Source organism: Cydia amplana, chromosome 18 (genome assembly GCF_948474715.1).
Source record: "Cydia amplana chromosome 18, ilCydAmpl1.1, whole genome shotgun sequence".
NCBI classification, from domain to species: Eukaryota; Metazoa; Arthropoda; class Insecta; order Lepidoptera; family Tortricidae; genus Cydia; species Cydia amplana.
This window is the reverse complement of record NC_086086.1, coordinates 8,747,284-8,771,747: the sequence shown is the minus strand read 5'-3', so window position 1 is coordinate 8,771,747 and position 24,464 is coordinate 8,747,284. Positions and strand designations below refer to the sequence as shown.

General features: G+C 37.1%; 2 protein-coding genes across 2 annotated transcripts in view; one reads left to right on the top strand and one right to left on the bottom strand.

The window, feature by feature from the left end:
• LOC134656467 (large ribosomal subunit protein uL23m) overlaps positions 1 to 13,483 on the bottom strand; it is a 315,632-nt gene extending 302,149 nt beyond the window's left edge. Inside the window, exon 1 of the mRNA XM_063512007.1 lies at positions 13,468 to 13,483. The gene's annotated coding sequence lies outside the window, so the exon portion shown is untranslated. The remainder of the gene's footprint in view (positions 1 to 13,467) is intronic.
• The window catches only part of LOC134656459 (chondroitin sulfate synthase 1), a 77,933-nt gene extending 53,937 nt beyond the window's left edge, over positions 1 to 23,996 (top strand). The window contains exons 2-6 of the mRNA XM_063511994.1: positions 16,604 to 16,744; positions 19,434 to 19,614; positions 21,018 to 21,175; positions 22,189 to 22,390; positions 22,711 to 23,996. Of these exons, the coding sequence (XP_063368064.1) occupies positions 16,604 to 16,744; positions 19,434 to 19,614; positions 21,018 to 21,175; positions 22,189 to 22,390; positions 22,711 to 23,864 (1,836 nt within the window). The 3' untranslated portion in view covers positions 23,865 to 23,996. The remainder of the gene's footprint in view (positions 1 to 16,603; positions 16,745 to 19,433; positions 19,615 to 21,017; positions 21,176 to 22,188; positions 22,391 to 22,710) is intronic.
• Positions 23,997 to 24,464: the final 468 nt, after the last annotated feature.

Sequence of the window (24,464 nt, the reverse complement as noted above, 5' to 3'; positions counted from 1 at the left end):
CATTGAAATAGAGATTATGGATATTCCAAATCTCATAAAGTGACTCAATAGGGAAAACCTAGGAAATGTGGATGGACTGTGAGAGAGATAAGAAAGTATGGAGATAAGGGTAAGGAGTAGAAAGTGCAGGTGAATAATGAGATTAGATGACGACAACAGAGAGGTGTGGAAGAAAAATACATCTGGCCGCGTAGCCAAGACGCCAATCGCTTACGCTTCGTAGCGATCGAAACGCAACTGACACTGTCGCACTAATATGGAAGAGTGATAGAGAGACACAAAGCGTTTCGTTGTCGAAGCGATAGCGATTGTAACCTTGGCTAGGCCGGCTGGGCCGACTCCGAGTGAATGGCAAAAGGGCAAGCGAATGATTATAAAAGGCTACATGACTAATTTTCATTTATGGTATCAATCGATCGGGTTTGTTTTTAGGATCAAATGTCTATATGGGACCCATTGCATTAAAGTAACACAAAAGTCAGAAATTGTAGTCAAAGGCCGACAGTCGCACTTCACTCGCGAAACGCCCTAAACAAAACGACAAGGGAACGTGACGTCAAGGTCTCTGGGAGCCCATCTTGTAGTATGGACAAAACAAGAAAATTGCGTTTTTGTCGGTGAAATATTGCGTTTAATGTATATAGTTGCTATACTATATTTTTTTGGATGAAATGTAAGAAATCGAATGGTACCCTTACTTTTATCGTTTTAGGAAGTTAAAAAAAAACTTTAATTTTGAAACTTTCAGGTCCTGTATTTTTGTAATTTTTCAATATTTTAATTTAATATCCACAATATTGTGATAAATTGCTCATTTGCTATCTATTTTACTAGATTTTGTTATAAAATTCAACATGTGTCATCATCCCTAATGATAGGTATTACCATCGCCCACATTGTGAACTGACAGTTCGTGAACATTATTACAAAGGGCATATGGTTTACCGATGGACATCAGGAGTGTTACTGCTAATACTGAAGTAAGCTTTTCCTTTATTTATTTAAATAAAAGTAATCATCTACCATTCAAATACCTACCTACCGACCTACCATTAAAACAAGTGAATGTGGCCGAATAACTCAATTTCACGATGGTATCTACGCAAGTCTGTCTGGGTACTGAATTAGATAGATTTAGGTCATGTCTGAAAAGATGTTGGCCTATAAAAAAGCAAGTGCAGTTTGATTAAAGGAACCGTTTGTTTATTGAGAAGATTGGGCCAAATGGGCCACCCAACCAACCAATCAACCAACTGGTTGATTATTTTACAGTTTCTTTGTTCCATATTTTATTATGAAGTTCAATTTCGCTATGCAAAATACGACTCTGAACTGTTAGAGCCAGAATTATATTTATTTATGCTTCATTCAAATGTTCGAGCGAGTCCGTTTATGGTTTCTATAAAATTAAGTTACTATAAAATTATTAAAATTAAGGCCAAAACGAACGAATGAAAATGAGTGACGACGACCTAGAGACCTAATGAGGAAGACCCAGTCAATTACTGTCAATAAACTAATCGGACTCGAATCTGTCGTCACCTGAAGATGCTTCTACTAAAAGTATGAGTTTTGTGCTTTCAAACGAGTTTCGTGCTTCGATAATCGGCTAAAAGTGGGCCTAAAATTACCAAAGATGACGAGCGTCTCTTGTCTTCACTCACGACGAAATCAGCGGGAAGTTGATGGACCATACATTGATAAACCCAAGCTTTTGTTATGACTGTAAACAGTCTAATTTACCTACCATGTTTCAATTTAATCACGCGCTTTTGAAGGTAGAGCACTATATAAATAACGTTCTTGTCGGCCATTCAAAACCCATTGAAGTTTTATTACTTAAATTTACTTAAAATGGATGCATGTACCTAATGCATTTATTTTTGTACTTATGGACAGTTAACATCAAAAAATAGTGACGACAAAAGTGCCCAAATGCATTGTAACATCTTTGTTACCTTAAAAATAAGGATGTGTTCCGACATATTTGGCCACTTCTCACTATTTATTCGATGCTGACCGAACCACTAAGTTCGTTCCGGTATCCATTTGAATAGAATACCATTGACCGGAAATGTGATCACGATCGTTAATCAACTGAACTAAAAATATTGGTTCGTTTCACAAAAATCTGATTTGGCGCGAAAGACGGTTTCAACTCAACTGAAGGTGAATAGTTTGTAGCTTCCAGGAAGGAATTATTCTGGTTCGTCAAAGATAGCGCACATCAGCTATGGCAATAACAACCCAGGTAACGAGATGTACAAAGTAGTGCAGAGAAGCTGGGTCGAGGAACCAGTTAGGAACGCGAGACACGCGAGAAAGCCATGATTGGGTCTAGTTTCAAGGCTATCTAGGCGCCTATATTATGTACCCACCTCCGGTCCTCCATCTAGTGGATATAGGTTGGGTATGATATTAGGCTGCTTTGCTACGTGCTTATGTATAAAACATCGTAAAAATGCATAACTTTCACCTGGTTCTTTTTAGTCCAAGCAGCGATAAAAATATTTATGCCTTGAAAGTTCATTTCGAAGGTATTTAGAAAGAGTCGGACAAATATTGCAGATGTTTCCAAAAGTGACCATAAAGGCCAAGCCACACCGGATGCGTGTGCGTGACGTGCACGTACACGTACGCGTCCCGCTGCGTTGTAGAATACGAAAACACATAAGAGAGGACACACCGCTTGCGTGACGTGTGCGTGACGTGCGCGTACGCGTGACTTGCACGCAACGCAGCTCCGACAAGACAAACCGGCTGCGTACTGCGTGCACGCGTCCACGCAGCGGAGCGGCAACGTCGCTTCGTTGCGTGCAGTGATGACGTTGTGTTTAACTACGATCCCTATGAGAGGGCGAACCGAGCAGGTTCGGACACGCACAGCTCGGTGCTGCATAGGTGCTGTGCGTGTACAGTCGACGTCAAAGAGATCTTTACGACTAACGTTACAAAAAATTATTTACACGACTTTATTGTCATAGCATTTAGGTCGTGTAAACATTTTATTGTTACTTTGGCTGTAAATTTCTCTTTGACGTCGACTGTACACGCGCAGCTCGCTTGTATTTATTTACAACTCGGTCGGTGCGCGTGCTGGTTTTTAATATGGATTCAGTGATAAAAGAAAAACTAATTAAAATCTTTCGTCAATACGAATGTATATTTACAACTCGGAATAATAAACCAACAGGAACCGCCATTAACAGGCGTTCCCCTCTGCCAAAAGTCGGCGGCCACCGGTCAAGGAGGTTATATAAAACTAGTTGCCATACGTCATACGCCATTCAGCAAACGTCAGTCTAAGCGGAATGTTAGGAGCAGAAAATGCCGAATTGTAGCGTTTTCTCCTGTAAAAACCGATCGGACACATCTAGCGTACTTAAAGAACACGTTTCTTTTCATATGTAAGTACTATTACATGTAAATATTATCAAATAGTGCACTAATTTAGCAAAAAACTAAGAAACATTGTCAATCTGAAAGTGATACCACTTCATGGTACTATATCTAATTTAGGGTAAAATTTAAAGAAGACTTTCTAAATATTCATTAGGTATACCTAACTTCCAATTTGCGTTGCTTATTGTTATATAATTTATATAACACATTATTTTTCTATAACACCTTATTTTTATATCAACATAATCCATTCAATGAAATAAATAGTATAATAAATCATAAATAACGTGATATTACCGATATAGGGTCATTGTACTAGTTTCCGTCCATGCTCTAGTCTCTAGTTTTCGTCCACATGACAGATTAGCAAATAACATATTTGATATTTAATTTACTACTTGCCAAATACATTTTTTATGTAGATAGATATATTGTCTCGACATTAAGGATTGCATTAAGTCCAAATTTGTGCAGCAATGTAGATTTATATTCAATTTCGTCAAGTGGACGAAAACTAGAGCTGGACGAAAACTAACGCACCTACCCTACTACTGTTTGAAAATTCATTTTTCTCTTAGTTTCTATCGTATATTTTTTATTTGACATGTCCAATGTTTGTAAGTATTGTAATTTATTTATTTTAAGGTATTTTACTGCCGTCATTTTCCATAAATAGGCACTTTTAATTTATTACTCTGGTATCACTCTACCATAGTTAGTGATGGGACACCATAAAAACCAATATCGATAAAATCTATATGAACATTACAAATATATTGTAATTTTGATTTATTTTTTTAGATTTCCAAAAGATGCAATAAATTTTAAACATAAGTAGTTTTCAACTTATCAAGCCATCGAAAACCTAAAAATATTGCAATATCAGTCACGTTTTAAATATCTAAGAACTGCATAAGTAAGTTTATAATTCCATATAAATATATGCTATTACAAAGTTACTGTTGCAGTTCCTACAAATAGTAGGTAAAGTAAAGGTACACTACGATGTATGTACCTACGATGTGAGTATGAATAAAGATGTGTTTTGTTATGATATGTGTATACATAGTATGGGTATGAGTACCCGAAAGAAGGACTGTCTACAAAAAGAGATGAGATCCCATCAAAAACATTACATGTAAAAAGGTGCAAGTCTCGCAACGCTTATACTACAAAAAAGTTTTGACATGTAATGCTAATGTGAAACCAAGTCGGTTATTTTAATCAGTGCCACCCCGGTGTTAAAACCGTATCAATAAGATATCTTTAATTTGTAATACATATAATGACTTGGCAATCGCACATAATGCTTTACTCTTACCGTACTCGTAAATATATGTAATGCTCAAACTGCAATTAGCGCTAGCGTTATGTTCAATTAGAATTATTTTTAATAGGTGACGATGATCCTTATGTCATTATGCAGCCGTGCGATGGCCAAGTTTATTATACGTAGGTATTACAATGTGACAATGTGCAGTTTCCAACTACCCTCCCCGTCCCAAAATCATAACTCACGGCGATCTTTCGGGAACGCTCGGCAGAATGCGATCTGGCTCCGAGCTTGACACACATCGCGCGTGTGCGTCCCGGACTCTTCAAAAATAATTCGAAAGGGTGAAGTTCTGCACCCTCAGTGTCGCGTGTGCCTTCCGAAACCAAAGGGCCCCGAAACGCGAGTGAAAAGAGTGAACAGTGCACTGTAATTTGGACAATTCAAAGGACTAGCTGTGAGTACCATCCCTTACCTATCTCTCACCCCTACACATTGTCACAATTGGTGGAGGTTGCGAAACCCCGAATTAGGTCTAATATTTTCTTGTTTGGCATTAATTAGTACGTATCGGTAACAAAATGTCCGACACAGAAGAAAAAACCGTTACTCGAGTGTCGGACATGTTTAAATATTTTAAGTCGTTAAATTTGGAAAATTTGAATCCGGCTATTAGACAATTACAGGAAAAGATTGAGTCGCAAAATAATCAAATATCAGAGTTAAAGAAACGAATTAATACGATCGAAACAGAAAAAATGTCGCATACTCCATCGACGTGCCTTAACGGTCAAAAGGTCGAGTCACCCGCGAACGCGGTAGGTGAACATAATCGAGTCGATAAAAATAAGTTAAAAGTGTTGCAAAAAATGCTCGCGGAGTTACCAACTTGTGATGGCAAGGTGGCTAAACAGCTTATTAAATTTATTATCAGCGTCGATAAAATTACTCAACTCCAGCTAGTTCCCCAGTCAGAGTATGTGACCTGGATAATGACCAGGACAACTGGGTTTCTGGCGGATTGGTGGTTCCGTCGGGCAGCTGCGTTACATAATTGGCAAGATATTAAAATACTGATTTTAAGCGAGGTTTTATCTCCGATACATATTGAAACGTTAAAAAATGAAATGTGCTTGCGTTATCAATATGAGTCCGAAACGTTATTAGAGTTTGCGCATTCTGTAGTTGCGGTGGCGAAGGCGCTCAATCTGGGCTGGTCAGAGGAAATGTTAATGCAAACTATATTAAGTAGAATTTCTCCAAGGATATATTATTACATTAAATGCAATCCTATGGACATAAAGGACATGTCGCAATTAGCGCAAATAAGTAGTGAGGTTGAGGGCGCTCTTTTACGAGACAAATTGCATTCACAAAACTCGCATAACTTTTATCAAAGGAACCAGTTAAATGTTGGTAGTAATACGTATCGGCAATATGGTCAACCGGCACGGGAGTCGAGTGCATCGTTTTCGCGCGGGAACCGGTTAGCGCATGGGGGCGAGCGAGAGGTCACCGCCGGCGGGTCGGGCTTGCCTAACGCAAATACATCGGTTGCTAATCAGGTTCAAACAACGCAGCGCGGCCCACGTTGTTATGAATGCAATTCTTATGGTCATTTCGGGCGTGATTGTGAACAGCGTCGTAGACGTTTACAGACACAGTCAAATTACGCGGGAAACGCGAACAGGGAGTAAGCAACGATATCCACCGTCAGCTTCCTCTCGCAGTAGTCCAAGAAGGTGGCAAAATAATTAGTTATAGGGAAACCAATAAACCATGCTTACAAGTAGTTATTTGTAATAATATTCTTACCGCGTTAGTGGACTCGGGCGCGTTTCGATCATTTATTACTCAGGACTTAGCAGATAAACTCAAAGGTCGTCGTAAGGTGGTTACGTCGCGGTGCAATATTCAATGTACTACCGCTAGGCGACAAGTTTTTACAGCTACCGAAGTTATAACCGTATTGATTTCAATTGATAAGTTTACTTGGAAATTTGAATTTACAGTAGCACCGAGTTTAATTGCACCTGTTATATTAGGATGCGATTTTATTAACAAAACAAAACTAGTCCCATATCCATTTTATGGATACGTGATATTTGACTTTATGCCGCATTATAAAATACCATTGTTAAAAAATGAAGAGCAGCAAGATATAGTACAGTTTAACAGCATTCAAAACGATGAAGAAATTGGAGGTAAAATGGAAAATTTATTAGGAAAACACAAAGAAGTCGTAACGGAAAAATTAGGTAAAACTAACATCCTGAACTATGAGATAAAACTCATTGATAATGTTCCGGTTCGCTCACGATTTTATCCGCTGTCGCCGCCGAAAGCCGCGGAAATGGAGGCACATATTAAACAACTACTTGATAAAGGTATCATTGAAAAATCGAGTTCACCGTATGCGTCACCAGCATTTTTAATCGACAAAGCCAGTGGTGGCAAGCGACTTTGCTGCGATTACAGGGCGGTAAATAAGAAGATTGTATACGACAGTTATCCAATGCCGTCGATTGAATCAGTTTTCCAGTATTTAGGCGGGGCTAGGTATTTTTCAATAATTGATCTTCTATCAAGATATTTTATTCATACGATTTTAACACCCCCTGGCACTGATTAAAATAACCGACTTTGTTTCACATTAGCATTACATCTCAAAACTTTTTTGTAGTAGAAGCGTTGCGGGACTTGCACCTTTTTACATGTAATGTTTTTGATGGTTATAATTGACTAAAGCAGACAGTTAAAATTCAGTCAATAAATAAAATATCGACAATATTATCGACAAGTCCCTCGCACTTCAACGTTTACTTAGAACTGACATCATCTCGTTCACGGACAGGGTTGTCTGTGTTTGTTCTTGTATTTGTGTGAATATAGTTTATGCTAGTGTTTGATAATTTTGTCGTGTGCGTGTGTAGCGACGCATGCAAAAAATGCATTAGTGTTTACATTATTTGTGTGCGTTCCTCGCCCCCCGCGCCGAAAACGGCAGAATTTTTCACATAGAAAATAGTGCGTGTCACCACTCCATATTGGATTATTACTCCGAGATTTACAACATAGCACAAAGATTACAAAAAAATACGTCTTATATAAATAATTTGGCCTGTGGGAACAAATCGATGTTAGGTATTAACCAGGCATGTTATATGTTGCAAATGGAAGCAGCTCACCTAATGCCGCCATTGCAATTATTACAATTGCAATGGCGGCATTAGGTGAGCTGCTTCCATTTGCAACGGGAGTCACATGATGTAGGTACTGTCGTAGGAGTATTTTATTTTACTGCACGCATGACTGAGCTGCAGCGTGCACACGCAGCCGGTGTGGCTCGGCCTTAAAACTCCTACCATTACTGTACGAGTCTCGTTTATCTATGCAACCAATTTATAGTGCATTTTATGTCAATAAATAAGTGAATGTATTCAGGAAACGAAATACTTTCATTGTAAAAAATACACTTTCCACTTCCGAGCAGAATTGAATTGTGGGAGTCAGTCACATGCCCAGACGTTTATCAAAATCATATTTTCTTGATAAAAGTACTTTGGACAAACGCACTTTATTTAATGATTAGGTACTCGTCGTAATTATCGTGAGAAAGACTGTCCCACTGTGGAAGGATATGGGTTGATAATGTTTATGAGGTCTTTCTCTGTCAAGTAATAATAGGTTTATTTTTATAGGCGTGATACCGTTCTGTACAGAGCAAAGTGGCGTGCTCTTATGTTGGAGGCCAAGACTCATTTTGGGTCATTGCGCCAGCCAAGTAAGTACCTAGTAGTTTTTATAGGCAGGATTAAAACGGTTACTATTAAAGTGAAACTTCTTAGGTGGCGATTCAATCGTTAAGCTGATAAGAGTCTAGAGCTAGAGTGAAATTTGTCCCAATGCTGACGAATACTTGTGAGATTATGACGGAAAGAGGCAAAGTAATTAAATAATGTAGTCTGTTTTAAATTTATTTAATGTTAAGGGTGTTTTTCAAAATTAAAAACATTTATTTTTACAAATTGAGAAATGTCAGTTTTTTCCTTCTGAGGTATGGAACCCTTAAAAGAACTCCGAGCAAAGCTCTGTCTCCCAGATACTGTATACTTAAATATGTATGTATGTTGGTTAGCGCGGCAGACACGGGATCCTAACGTCCGTTTGTTCCACAAATTAAGGCGACCGATTACCACACAATGGGACAAGAAGTCGGGCACTCGGCTAACTGCAATATACATTTTTTACAGTATTATAACATTTTACCACGAACTTTCATGGCCACACACATTTTTCAAAATGTCAACAAGAAACTTTTATTGCCCACTGTAAGTTTCATTTCACAGTCAATAGCTAAAGTATAGCTACATACTTTCAACGATCTTCAGCCTAACAAAGACGTATAGTAATATTGCATGTTGCAATTAGTAAGCATAAAACATTCAAAATAAATAATTATGATATGCTTAGTAAAATCACAACGGATTCTATTATTAAAATTGTGCCATTAAAACTTTAGTTGTGAAATCCCTTTTTCGACTATTCAATAAATTCATAATTTGGCTCACAGGTACTCGTATTTATAATAAATATCTGGGTGATCGAGCTTCGCTCGGAAAACTTACAAAAACTCGAAAATGCGCGTTTTCCCAGAGATAAGCTAGATCGATTTTTCGCCCCCGAAAACCCCCATATAGCAAATTTCATCGAAATCGTTAGAGCCGTTTCCGAGAGCCCCGAAATATATATATAAACTAGCTGTTGCCCGCGACTTCGTACGCGTGGATTTGTATATTGGTGGTTATAAATTCTACATTAGCTTAGAACATTAGGCAGCAAAAGATAGCAGTAGGGACGGTTAATCATTTGTTAATTATTATACAACGCATGAGATATGTCTTTCACAACCTGGCTACGAAGTTTCAAGCCCCTAACTGAATAAAATTGTTCTCGATATAATCTCTCTCAACCCCCAGAAGATTTTCAAGTCCACTGTTTAATAAAACCTGCTACCTAACTACCTATTTACGACGTTAGAAGTTCCTAGCTTTAAATAAAATTTGAACCCTCTACCAACTCTCAACCCCTGTTTAAACCTTTAGGGGATGAATTTTTAAATACGCTGAAATTACTTTAGTTGTATTCTAATAATTATGCCTTTATACAACGTTTCAAGTCCCGCACTCAAATAAATATTTGGGTTCCATACAAATTTTCAACCCCCTTTCACCACCTTGGGCAATGAATTATGCGAGCGAAACTACCGTACGAACCGATGCGCGCGCGCGACTGACTGACTTTATACAAAGATTTAAGTCCCGCACTCGCAAAAATATTTGATCTTCATACACTCTTTCAACCCCTTTTTCACCTCCTCGGGGGATGAATTTTTAAAAACGCTGAATAGGTTTTCTTATTTTTTAATAAAATACCTTTTTACGAAGTTTCAAGTTCCTAGCTTTAAATAAAATTTGAACCCTATACAAACTTTCAACCCCTTTTGGACCCTTATAGGGGATGAATTTTTAAAAACGCTGAAATTACTTTTCTCGTATTCTAATAGTATGTCATTATATAAAGATTCAAGTCCCGCACTTAAAAGAAAAATTTTGACCTCCATACAAATTTTCAACCCCTTTTTCACACCTTAAATGTTGAATTAAAAAAAACGCTGAAATTAGTTTTCTTCTCTTTTAATGAAATAACTTTGTACGAAGTTACAAATTCGTAGCTTAAAATTAAATTTAAACCCTATACAATCTTTCAACCCCTTTTTAACCCTTTTAAGGGACAAATTTTTAAAAACGTTGAAATTACTTTTCTTGAGTTCTAATAATATGGCTTTATACAAAGATTCAAGTCCCGCACTCTCAAAAATATTTGGTCTCCGTACAAACTTTCAACCCCTTTTTCACCACCTCGGGGAATGATTTTTTTTAAACGCTGAATTTCGTTTTCTTTTTTTTTAATTTAATACCTTTTTACGAAGTTTCAAGGTCCTAGCTTAAAATAAAAATTTTACCCCATGATAAAGTTTTATTCCCTTTTTTACCCCCTTAGGGGTTGAAGTTCCTAAAACGTCGCACTTATTTTTTTTTGTAATCGGCTATTATGCCTTTCTAAGAAGTTTCAAAGCATTTGTAATGGATTCAAACTTTCAATCCCTTTTAACCCTGTTAGGGGATGAATTTTCAAAAACGCTGAAATTACTTTTCCTGTTATATAATAATATCCCCATATATAAAGTTTCAAGTCCCACACTCACAAAAATATTTGATCTACATACAAACTTTCAACCCCTTTTTCACCACCTTAGGGGATGAATTTTCTAAAACAACGCAATTACTTTTTTTTGTAATCGGCTATTATGCCTTTCTATGAAGTTTCAAAGCAATTTAATGGATTCAAACTTTCAATCCCTTTTTAACCCTGTTAGGGGATACATTTTCAAAAACGCTGAAATTACTTTTCCTGTCTTATAATAATATCCCCATATACAAAGTTTCAAGTCCCACACTCACAAAAATATTTGATCTCCATACAGACTTTCAACCCCTTTTTCACCACCTTGGGGGATGAATTTTCGAAACCGCAGAAATTAGTTTTCTTGTTTTTTAATGTAATACATTTTTACAAAGTTTCAAATTCCTTGCTTAAAATAAAATTTGCACCCCCGGACAAAGTTTCATCCCCTTTCCCCCCCCTTAGGGGTTGAATTTCCTAAAACGTCGCAATTACTTTTTTTTGTAATCGGCTATTATGCCTTTCTAAGAAGTTTCAAAGCATTTGTAATGGATTCAAATTTTCAACCCCTTTTTAACCCTGTTAGGGGATGAATTTTCAAAAACGCTGATATTACTTTTTCTGTCTTATAATAATTTCTCCATATACAAAGTTTCAAGTCCCATACTCACAAAAATATTTGATCTCCATACAAACTTTCAACCCCTTTTTCACCACCTTGGGGGATGAATTTTCAAAAACGATGAAATTAGTTTTCTTGTATTTTAATTTAATACCTTTTTGCAAAGTTTCAAGTTCCTAGATCAAAATAAAATTTGCACCCCAAGACGAACTTTCATCCCCTTTTTAACCCCCTTAGGGGTTGAATTTCCAAAAACGCTGCAATTACTTTTTTTTTGTAATCGGCTATTATGCCTTTCTAAGAAGTTTCAAAGCATTTGTAATGGATTCAAACTTTCAACCCCTTTTTAACCCTGTTAGGGGATGAATTTTCAAAAACGCTGAAATTACTTTTCCTGTCTTATAATAATATCCCCATATGCAAAGTTTCAAGTCCCACACTCACAAAAATATTTGATCACCATACAAACTTTTAACCCCTTTTTCACCCCCTTGGGGGATGAATTTTCAAAAACGCTGAAATTAGTTTTCTTGTTTTTTAATATAATACATTTTTACAAAGTTTCAAATTCTTAGCTTAAAATAAAACTTGTTCCCCATACAACCTTTCATCCCCTTTTTAACCCCCTTAGGGGTTGAATTTTTCAAAATCGCTTCTTATCTCTTGTACACTTTATAAATGCAACCTAGTGTGCAAATTTCAACTTTCTATCTTTTGTAGTTTCGGCTCTGCGTTGATGAATCAGTCAGTCAGTCAGTCAGTCAGTCAGTCAGTCAGGACACTTGCATTTATATATATAGATAGATAGATAAACAAGAATTGCTCGTTTAAAGGTATTAGATAGATAGATAGATATCTGGGAGACCGAGCTTTGCTCGGAAAACATATAAAAACTCGAAAATGCGCATTTTCCCAGAGATAAAACCTAGCTAGATCGATTTTTCGCCCCCAAAAACCCCCATATAGCAAATTTCATCGAAATCGTTAGAGCCGTTCTCGAGATCCCCGAAATATATATACATATAAATAAATAAATATATAAATAAATATGCAAGAATTGCTCGTTTAAAGGTATTACTTAGATGATAAATTCATAAATTCTTTAACCTGGATAAAAAGTTACTTTCATAATTATGACGTTAAAATACTAAATTAAAAACAATTAGGTATATTACATACTCACTATAGTCAGCCATACCGGTGCTAGTGTCACTGACGAATTCACTTTCGAAAGATCTTATCAGCTGTTGAAAGCTAAACGTTCCGTGTGGGTAGTGAACTAGTGACGGTGTGTCATATCTATAATGTTATCTTGTAGATCAGATCATTGTGATACTCACGACGATTGGCTGTCATCATTTCACTTTCTGTTGCTAGGTAACGGCTCACATATAGGTAGGCAATAGGTATGCAATTATGAATGTACTGCCAGTCATACCTACTTCATTGTCATCGGATCATAACGTAGTTTTATGATTTGTATGACAGTATGAATAAAACCAAAGCTCATAAAAGTATTATAATACATATAACATTTTTGGTCCTTATGACCTCAGGAATGCGTAGTTAAAATCTGTCGGATTTTACCAGCCCACGGTGTATATCGTAAACCTGAACGACTTTGCAAGTTTTTCTAAAATAATAAAGTAAGTCATATTAAAAAGTTAACACCTGAAGCGAAAAAAAAATTCAATCGATACTTACTTAAATTAGATGAAAGGAATATTTTTATTGAATTGTATGAAAGCATGGCTAAAGCAAAGTCTGACAATAAAACTGACCAGGAACAGTAACTTAACAGATTTTATAGAAAATATACCTACATAATCATAAAATTGTTGACTAACCATTTCGTAACGTTTCTAAACCATAATTAAGTAGTCGCGATCATCGGAAACATTAATTTACATTCACGTATTTATTTTACTAAATTGAAAAACGATTAACATGCAAGTCCTGAGTAATACGTTTACTGACAACAAGTGAGAGAAACTGCAAGTGAGATCTACAGCGCAATGTTTAAATTACATAATTAATTACCCAATAAAACTCGCCATGAGCTCAGATCAGATGTCAGATGCTGCGGATTCTCACGAGAACTGGGATCACACTTAAGTTGTGAATACGCTGGGTAAGAGCGTGTTCACACTGGCCGATCAGACAAACAGACAGAGTTGTTATCACGTTTATAACAGCTTAGACACCGACGCCGAATAAGTTTCGGTTGTTGTTAGATAAAAATATAATTACACTAGCGACCCGCCCCGGCTTCGCACGGGTTAACAAATTATACATAAACCTTCCTCTTGAATCACTCTATCTATTAAAAAAAACCGCATCAAAATCCGTTGCGTTGTTTTAAAGATCTAAGCATACATAGGGATAGACAGACAGCGGGAAGCGACTTTGTGTTATACTATGTAGTGATTAATTACATATTATAAGTATAGCACTGTAGAATAGTTCAAATAAACTACCTACTGCATACAAATATTCATAACAACGCATTCAAGTTCCAGTGGAATTAAAACAATAAGAATAGTATAATAGTAAGTACATTTTAGCGCCACTTGCACCATCCCACTAACCCGGGGTTAACTGGTTAAACCGTTAACCCAGTGTCAAATTGTACTGGTAACCATGGTAACTCCAGGTTTAACCGGTTCACCCCGGGTTAGTGAATGGTGCAAGTGGCCCTTAGACACTAAAATTAACCCGTTAGCCTGCTCATTGTTGGTATAAACTGAAATAATCCACATAGGTACGCTACGATAATACAACTATAATGTTTTATCGAAATATATATAATGTACGTTTATAATATTATTTTCATTCATTTCCAATTAATTAACGTATAACCCATATCGCAACATAGATAACCTCAATGTTTAGGGTATCAGCTCACTGGTCAGATTACTGGCGATTCGATTGAATGACGTGTTTTTGAACTATCGTTATTGGTTTTAATACTATATTATTTTTGGCAGTAGGAATAAGTACCTATGTCAGTAGTACTGACTCAGTACGAGTATACAAATAATAAATAAATAAATATTATACGACTTTATTACACAAATTGACTAAGCCCCACGGTAAGCTCAAGAATGCTTGTGTTGTGGGTACTCAGACAACGATATGTATAATATACAAATACTTAAATACATAGAAAACAACCATGACTCAGGAACAAATATCTGTGCTCATCACACAAGTAAATACCCTTACTGGAAAAAAAAAGTAAGTTGTTATGTTATGGATGCACCTGTTTGGAAATAATAGTGTTCTTTATTGTAATTGATCTGTTCTGTAAATGTATTATATAAGACTTATCTTTGCTTTGAATGATTTTATACTTATACTTATTATTTTTATTTTTTATTTTTTTATATTTACACTATATTTATACTTGTTCTCTCTTTCAAACTAGGTAGGTACGTAAAATAATAGATACAAATAAGAGATACAAATACAAATTACAAATTATTTATTTGCCAGAATACATAGATAGATAGTGCCTATACTGTTTTTTTCTTAACGATAGATCCTTATTTACTGAAAATTACGGTAATCTTCTCGGGACAAACGGAACTTCTTTCTATTATGCGAACCGGTGATAAGATAGATTTATGTCATTTATAAGTGCATTATAAATAATGCTCTAATTGATTACTAAAAGATCCTGAAAGTGAGTAATAGATTAGCTGTTTTATTGACTTTGGTATGTACTTGTCTCTAGTGTTGGTTTGGTTGCAAGTACACTGCAGAAAACGCAGATCGGAACCACTTGATAGAAAGCTATAACACAGTCATCGGCGCCACTTCGCAGTAGTTCTTATCTTGTCATTATAATCTCTGTTTCGGGTTTGATAAGTGTCTCGAACTACTTCAGTACGTCATATCATAATGATTAGCGATTATCTTGGCAGTGCAGTAACGTTACGTTCATTATTCGATAACTTTACCGTGATCCCAAATTCAAATTCAAAAGTAAAGATACAATACAAATACAAATCATTTATTGTTATAAATTGAGAAATATAAATGATGTTTATGTTACAAAAAGTGCGTCACAATCAGCCAGTATGGCGTACTTATAATATTTTGTTTCTAATACATGTCTGGGTTTTCTCACTACATATTATAGGTATAGTCGGCTTAGATGTTAATTGTTGTAGCTATACTTTTAGCAGCTACTGTTTTCTGTGCTATAATGTGCTGTATTAAATTGCCGCATGTAATATGGAATTCATTAACTTTAGAGTAATGTATATACATCTAGTGTGATTAGTGTGAAGTCTCCGATAAATATTGACGTTAAATTTTTCGCTCAGTATAATAGTAAATTCAAACAAAATTGGCATTCAGACCACGGTCATGTCAAATAGCGTCACGTATGATAATCTGTGTGTGCACAACAATAAACCGCCATGTAAAAATGTCCCTGGCTCGTATAGCGTCACATACATCTCGTGCGCGTGATTATTTTGGTTGCATTGTGTGCTCAATTAGATTTGTTTGAGTAGGCATGTTTACCGTGTATTGTCATTGCTATTGCGCGCGGGCGAGTTGTGTTTTCAGAAGAACCAGTGAATAGCGACTTCCAGTTTCGTAATAACTTGTCGTATCGGGGACCCCACTATACTGGGTATCCTTGTGTGCTCAATTCGCCTCCGCGCGAAAAGTAGTAAGAATGATATCGTAGGTCAATAGACAATGAGAAGGCGTAAAATTGTTGATGGATAATCAATTTGTATAGTCACACATACACCGTTATCAATTTGTGGTAACATGAAACGATTTAATTTACTCTTTCTATACGTAACAATGGTAACATACTTACCTACAGTCTGACACAGAAGATGGACACATAATTTTATTATTGTCCATCTTGCGGAGTGTATAGACCCGGACAGCCCGGTTGCATCAACCACAATTGATGGGCTGATGATTATCTAAACTTAGCTGAGAAGTATAATTTAAAACGTTAAAGGAATAAAGCATAATTTATTTTAAATATTCTCAAATGCTTAAAGCTTAATATAAGCATCTTTCGTTTCCAGATGCAAACGATCCTACACCATAACGGTAGCGGCGCAGCAGCGTACACCGGGCGTCTGAAGCGACGCGAGGTGCACCGAGCCATAACGCTGCATCCCGTGAAGGACCATCGCCACATGTATAGACTGCATACTTACTTTAAGGTAATACGCGTGCTTTCAGTTAGCAGGGTCCTGGTGTAAGGAGACTCATGTACCACAGTTGGTGTCTATACAAGGCGTCTGAAGCGGCGGGAGGTGCACCGATCCATCAAGCTACATCCCGTGATTCCCGTGACGGACCACCGCCACATGTACAGGCTGCATACTTACTTTTAGATAATACGCGTGCTTTCAGTTAGCAGGGTCCTGGAGTAAGGAGACTCATGCACCACAGGGTGCCTGAAGCCAACATAAGGTGTTTGAAGTGGCGCGGGGTGCACCGAGCTATCACGCTACATCCCGTGATTCCCGTGACGGACCACCGCCACATGTACAAGCTGCATACTTTAAGGTGCCGAGCCTGATTCTTGCACCACAGCAGTCGGTATAGTGTCGGTACATACACCTGGCGTTTGTCACTGGCGCTGCACTTCGTGAAGAAAACCGTCACATGCACAAGCTGCAAACCAATAAAATTTGGTCCTATCGTGCTGCTTTTACTTGGCAGGTGCCAGGTGCTTCGTTGAGTAACGATCAGAAGCCGTTTAGCTAGGCTGAACTGAAATTTATGAACACTGCAACTGGTTTATTCATTTTGTTATTCTAATAATATTATAAATGTGAGTATTGAAATCCTTGCGATTGTTTCGATTGGTCCGATCAATCTGTCATAGTGTATGGGATTAAAAAAACAGCTTGTTTATTCAGACGTTTCGATATTTGAACATGTAGGAGATTTTTTACTTAAACCCTAACTTAGGTTGGGCTAAGCTAAATTTCAATAAATGTCTGTCAAAATGGGTCGTAAAGGTACAACATACTGCATTTCATAGTATATGTGTCTCTTCCTAAGTAATAAAACAGACACTTTATTAGCTAATACCGATTGCTTACCCACTTAACACCTACACTCACTTTCTGCAGAACAATTGGCTTTCTCTACGATAATACCGAGAATACCTACCTACAACGAAACAGAAACATGAAACTGAGAAAGTACCATTGCGTCCAAAAAGGTTCATGTAGAATTCAGAAACACCAATGTCTCCAAAAAAACAAAAACTATCATACAAAGCAAAATTTAAGCAACCGGACAACTATGCTGTCTCGTCGCTACAGGTAGTTTCGTAATGTAAACCTCGTTTTAAATTTCAATCCTTGCAAATAGTTTAACACGTGGCAGACCTTTACAAGTGGCAATGAACTTTACGAAATATGACAATACCTACTTATCTTTATAGACATTCCTAGTTCCTAGCTTGAGTTTCTAACATGATCTGTAATTAACTGTCTAGCTAGGTTGTTTTTTTTGCGTAAGGGTTGTTTTAACGCTGAATAAAAATGTTGAACCCTCACTTTATTTATAGCTGCGGTTATTATTATTTGACTCTCATGCCTACCCCTTTGACAAAATGATGAAATACGGTATCGCATGAAAAAAAAGTGGACATTATTTTCTTACACCTTCTTAAATTTAAGTACATATTTGCTGCATTGGTTTTGATCATTATTTTCTCAACGTGCCTAGATCTAGACATGTTTTTTAATTATTTGTGCTAAATTCTACCTAGTCCCGTGTGCACCTTCGCTATTCCTCACAAAACTATTTACTTATTTACTTAGTTGAGGCGTCTAACAATTAAAACAAATGAATGACTAAGTACCTAGGCAACACTTCCTTTGCACATGAGTTGTTTACGCAACAAGTTTATTTCTGAGAGCGCGTGCGACTGACGTCATTGTGGCGAACATTATTTGAATATCCCTATTTAATTCTTTATAGGTAAGTATGTACAGTTAAATTCTTATTGAGCTCAGGATATTTATGTACGTACTTTTTACACAAATTTGCCTGTTTGATCAACCAGAGATCGAAATGAAGTGTTTGTCAGATATAAGTTCTTAATAATTAATTTCGTGTACATACCGCCGACGACTTCCTGTTTTCGTTCTTTAGTTTATGCGTTAGTTTTAATTACGTCGTAGGTAAGTAATATTATTCATTGAAATCCGTTATCTCTTTACTGTCATTTATTTGCAATATTTCTTGGTCAGTAAGTATAGCTAATGGCCAAGAACAATGCCATTATTATTTTTAATGCCCACGAATACACAATCCACGCTTCTTCGACTGCGATATGATAGTTAGTTCAACGCCCTGGAATTATCATATCCTCGAGGTAACAAGGCCATAAACGGCTATAAGCTTTATTTGTCACTTATGGATATCACATGAATGTACTTGCCCGAGTGACAATTATAATATCATCAGGAAAATGTAGGCGCCAAGCGTTGATCTCTCATATTTTTTCTTAAATTCGCATAATACGGAGAGCAAAGGCCTAATAAACTGGTGATTACGTTAAAGAGTAACTAAAAATAACTGACCATGTAATGATCGTGAAACATCAAAGACGTTTGTTAATTTAACACTATACTGCTTGTACCAAGTCTTTTAAACTCACGTGCGTTCTCTGTCTTAATACCAACAGTAATGACGGTTTCAGAATTCCTTGCTTTAAAGAAATCTGATTATATATACCTACTATCTAACAAGCATACAGCAAGCATTTACGTACTACATACTAACAATCAATTTGAATTTAAATCTCATGGTAATTTTCGTAGATCAAAACCTCGGTTTAATATGTTTTGTCATCAAAAATAATAGAGACCTCTCTTCTTATTTCAGAACCTCCGTATACAAGACACCCGTGAGCTATCAGTGGACCTGCACCGCGACATAGCGATGTGCATGAAGGAATTGCATGTACCGCAAGAGCAAGTGGCGGACTACATGCTTCCAGGGGACGTGCCTCTCTTCCCTGCAAAGATTGGAGACAAGGAGTACGCGGGAGACAACACTATATTAGGTGAGTTATCTATAGAACTCAACGCAATTGATGTGCCCCAAAAACAAGTGGTGGGCTACATTCTATAGGTTTACTTATCTTAGACGGTTGGAAAAGAAGTTACACTGTGATTTTCTTGTAGAAGGTCGCTAAGTTTTAGAACTAAAATAAGGTTAGTTTTACATCTTTACTTACTGGCACGTGTTCCCCGAACAGAATGGCTCCGTAGATAGGTACTACGACGTGTCTAAGAGACTTTACCATAAACCCGACGGAATACCTTTCAAGACCGAAGCCTTCCTCTTCTTCCTCGCGTTATCCCGGCATTTTGCCACGGCCCATGAGAACCTGGGGTCCGCTTGGCAACTAATCCCATGATTTGACGTAGGCACTAGTTTTTACGAAAGCGACTGCCATCTGACCTTCCAACCCAGAGGGGAAACTAGGCCTTATTGGGATTAGTCCGGTTTCCTCACGATGTTTTCCTTCACCGAAAAGCGACGGGTAAATATCAAATCATATTTCGTACATAAAGTTCCGAAACTAATTGGTACGAACCGCGGTTTGAACCCGCGACCTCCGGATTTAAAAAGTCGCACGCTCTTACCGCTAGGCCACCAGCGCTTCTAAGACCGAAGCCAATCCAGAATAAATTGTAAAGCGTAGGTAATCTGATGACCGAATAGGGTTTTGGGCGTTATGGTATGGCATTCTAAATTAAATAAGATATTTGTGTATTATTTCCTGCATTGTCTTTTTCCACCTTGTGGTGCACAATAATGATTATACTAACACTTTGTTCACATTTGTATAAAAAGTATTCATTCCATTTTTATTAGGGTTCCGTAGCCAAATGGCAAAAAACGGAACCCTTATAGATTCGTCATGTCTGTCTGTCTGTCCGTCTGTCCGTCTGTCCGTCCGTATGTCACAGCCACTTTTCTCCGAAACTATAAGAACTATACTGTTGAAACTTGGTAAGTAGATGTATTCTGTGAACCGCATTAAGATTTTCACACAAAAATAGAAAAAAAATAATAAATTTTTGGGGTTCCCCATACTTCGAACTGAAACTCAAAAATTTTTTTTTCATCAAACTCATACGTGTGGGGTATCTATGGATAGGTCTTCAAAAATGATATTGAGGTTTCTAATATCATTTTTTTCTAAACTGAATAGTTTGCGCGAGAGACACTTCCAAAGTGGTAAAATGTGTGTCCCCCCCCCTGTAACTTCTAAAATAAGAGAATGATAAAACTAAAAAAAATATATGATATACATTACCATGCAAACTTCCACCGAAAATTGGTTTGAACGAGATCTAGTAAGTAGTTTTTTTTTTATACGTCATAAATCGCCTAAATACGGAACCCTTCATGGGCGAGTCCGACTCGCACTTGGCCGCTTTTTTTTTATTTTTTCAGGTGCCCCCATCGACATGAGCCGATATCAACCGACGACTCTGAACGACATATTGACGTTCGACTTCATCAGCAAGTCGATATACTCGACCACGCACTCCAACCCCAAGAGGAGGATCGAGTCCCCGCTGAAAGAGGCGCTGGACGATGTTATTCGAGAAGTAAGTACAGTAGAATCCGCTTATAATGACATCGAAGGGAACTGACAAACACGTCATACTAAGCGGATGTCATATAAAGCATAGTTGTACAACTTCTTATTTGTTAAGTTTTCCAAATTAATCTCAAATTCCTTTGTGAGAGATGAGTTTTATTAAACTTTTAACAAATATCAACTTGTCACTGAGAATCAAAACTAAAATACCTTACACGCCACGAACGCACCAAACGTCCTCGCATGGAAAGACGTGGTGACGGCCACGAAAACCAGCGAAGGTGTCAGTATAACCGGCCATAATTTCATGGAAATAGGATTTTTAGGTCATAGTAAGCGGTTTGTCACTTATCCGAATTTATCACAAAGAGTTTTATATGAAAACCAAACTTTCCACAGTAATTACGTCATAGTAAGCGGTTGGTCAGTATAAGCGGAGTCATAATAAACGGATTCTACTGTATCTCACTAACCTTTACGTAGTTTATGACTTTTATGAGTATCCTCACTTGCAAGTAGCAACGAAGGATCACCGGTAGCGGTAGCAGTATGTGGACCTTATCGACCATATGAATTGTGATTGTGACATATGTGTCACAGAAGAAAAACGAAACATGTGTATTAATAATTAACTGAAGGTTGTACAACCTAAACATAAATGTTATACTACAAAAAATCGTCACAAGTAGGTATACCTACTGGCGAGCACCAACGCAGTATCGCCCAGATATAATAACAGCCAGTCTGATGATCTTATCTGTAAAGTCCGTCTAAGCTAACTCTGCACCGACTATGATAGAAGAAAGTTTAGCAGTGTTCTTTAATATATATATTTACATACTCGTAGACAATTGACGTTAAATTTGTCCACTGGCTAACGAGATGGGGCTCTCGGAGAAACTGTAGTTTAGGAAGTAAAATTAGAAACCGTAGGCCATTAATAAGATCAAAATAAAATAGACTGATAATTACTACTTTTCTTATTGCACCAACAATGATATATTTCCAATTTCATTTCAGGTAATGGAAATAATTAACGCCCCATCAAGACAGCGTGGTCGAGTAATCGATTTCAATGAGCTTCTATACGGCTATACGAGATTAGATCCGCTGCACGGAGCTGATCATATACTGGACCTGCTGCTCCGGTATCGGAGGTACCGAGGACGCAAGATGACTGCTGCAGTCAGGAGGCATGCTTATCTGCAGCAGACGTTTACTGGTAAGAATTGTTTAGTAATGAATATTATAAGCTTCTATACAGCTACAAGAGGCAGTTCTCAATATGACACCTGCATTACATATCACGATACTATTAAGTTACACGTATAATGTCGAATTAATGCACCAGACAGTTGAGTTCATATGAAAGGAATGTTATGATACTCAATGATGTTCTTAAGTTAGATATATGGACTATCTAATTGGAAAAAATAATAGAATGAACAATAATAACGGATTCGTTCTAAACCATCAACAACGCCGGTTACCTAAGTGGGCGGTAAATGAACATTTAATTTATTAAATTATTTACATTTTCAGGGATGGAGATAAGAGAACTTCCAATGGGAGAGCCAGCACCGAGCGAGGACCCTGAGTTGTCGGACAATGCCGATGCAAAGGACCCCATGGACTACGACTTTGACGAGTCTAGTCAGCAGCAGAATAGCTTCCTCGACTTCGGGAAATTGGGGGTCAAGGAGGCCCTCGAAACGGGACTAATGAAGCTCCAGAATAACCTACCTAATGTTCTCAAATGGAGCGACGCTGATATAGAAGAGTATCCTGTGTATATTAGAATAATCAATTTTATACTGCCCCTTATGGGCAGGCAAGAAATCTTCGCACGTTTCATGAAAAATTATGAAGACATTGTCTTGAAAACTGACGAGGCTGTGACGTTAATAGTCGTACTATACTTAGACAGTAAGAGTCCGATGGACTACGGTAATACAGAGTCCCTTATCACCTATTATAAGGATCTATACGGGAAAGAGATAAAAGTCGTCCGAATGGGATCGACGACATTTTCAAGAGGCGCTGCGCTCACCGAAGGACTGAAGCAGTGTTTAAACGACGACTTAGTTTCCTTTATAGACGTCGACGTAATGTTTAACTTTGAAAGTCTTAGGCGGATAAGAATAAACACAATCAAATACAATCAAGTGTACTTCCCTATAGTGTTTAGTGAATACGATCCTGACGTAGTAAATGGAGAGGACTATAACAAATTCAAAGGAGAAACGTTCGTAATAAATAGTGATTTAGGTAAGTACGTGGACAGTTCCGAAAGTGGTGCTAAATCGGAGCGAGAACTCACTAATTTGAAGTACAGTAAAGAGATACATGACGACTATGGGTACTTTAGGCAATACGGTTTTGGTATATTAAGTATATTTAAGAGGGACTTTGAAAGGGTGGGCGGGTTCGACCTGACCATTAAGGGTTGGGGGTTGGAAGACGTTCAATTATTTGAAACTATGATCAAGTCGAATTTGACTGTGTATCGAGGTCCAGATGACAGTTTGGTGCATATCTTCCACTCGGTAGACTGTGATAAGCATTTGGAGAAGAGTCAGTTTTTGATGTGTCTAGGGACGAAGGCTTCGACTCACGGTAATGACAAACACATGACATATTACATGTTGAACCACCCGGACGTGCTGTGGCCAGACGCGGAGAAAGGTGCTAGCTAGTACAGGGTTCAGGCTTAGCTTATTTTATAACTAAGAATCCCCTTTTGTGAAGGGGTTGTATGTAATTAAATGTAATTAAAATTACGTCTACTCAATCTGCATTTGGTATAACTATAATGAAAGTCAAATGTATATTATGCCAACTTTTTTTAGTCGGTTTTATTGGATTACCATTTTTAGTACTTTTTTCGACGGACGTTTAATAAAAATTAAATTTCAGAAAAGAATGTAAATAGATATTAACTAACTGGCAAAATTCTCGAGTAATCTACCACGTTAAGTAATTAAAAGTTTGATATTTTTATGAGGAATTCTACATGATTTAGTGTAGTTTTGTTTTATCCTAATGAACAATTTTTATTTTAGTTATGTAAAAAACCTGGCTTTTAATTTAACTAAGAGATTCCTAGTCTGAAGTCAGATTATATAAAACTCGACTTTAGTAATACGTATGTTCATTATACCTACTAAGCATAATTCTCTATTTATTTTTGTTAAAACGGTATAACCATGAGAACATACGTAAACAATTTAAAGCATTTAATTATGAATGTTCTAGTGAATGTTAGTGGAAAAGTAGTCTTTCCATGTAATCATTAG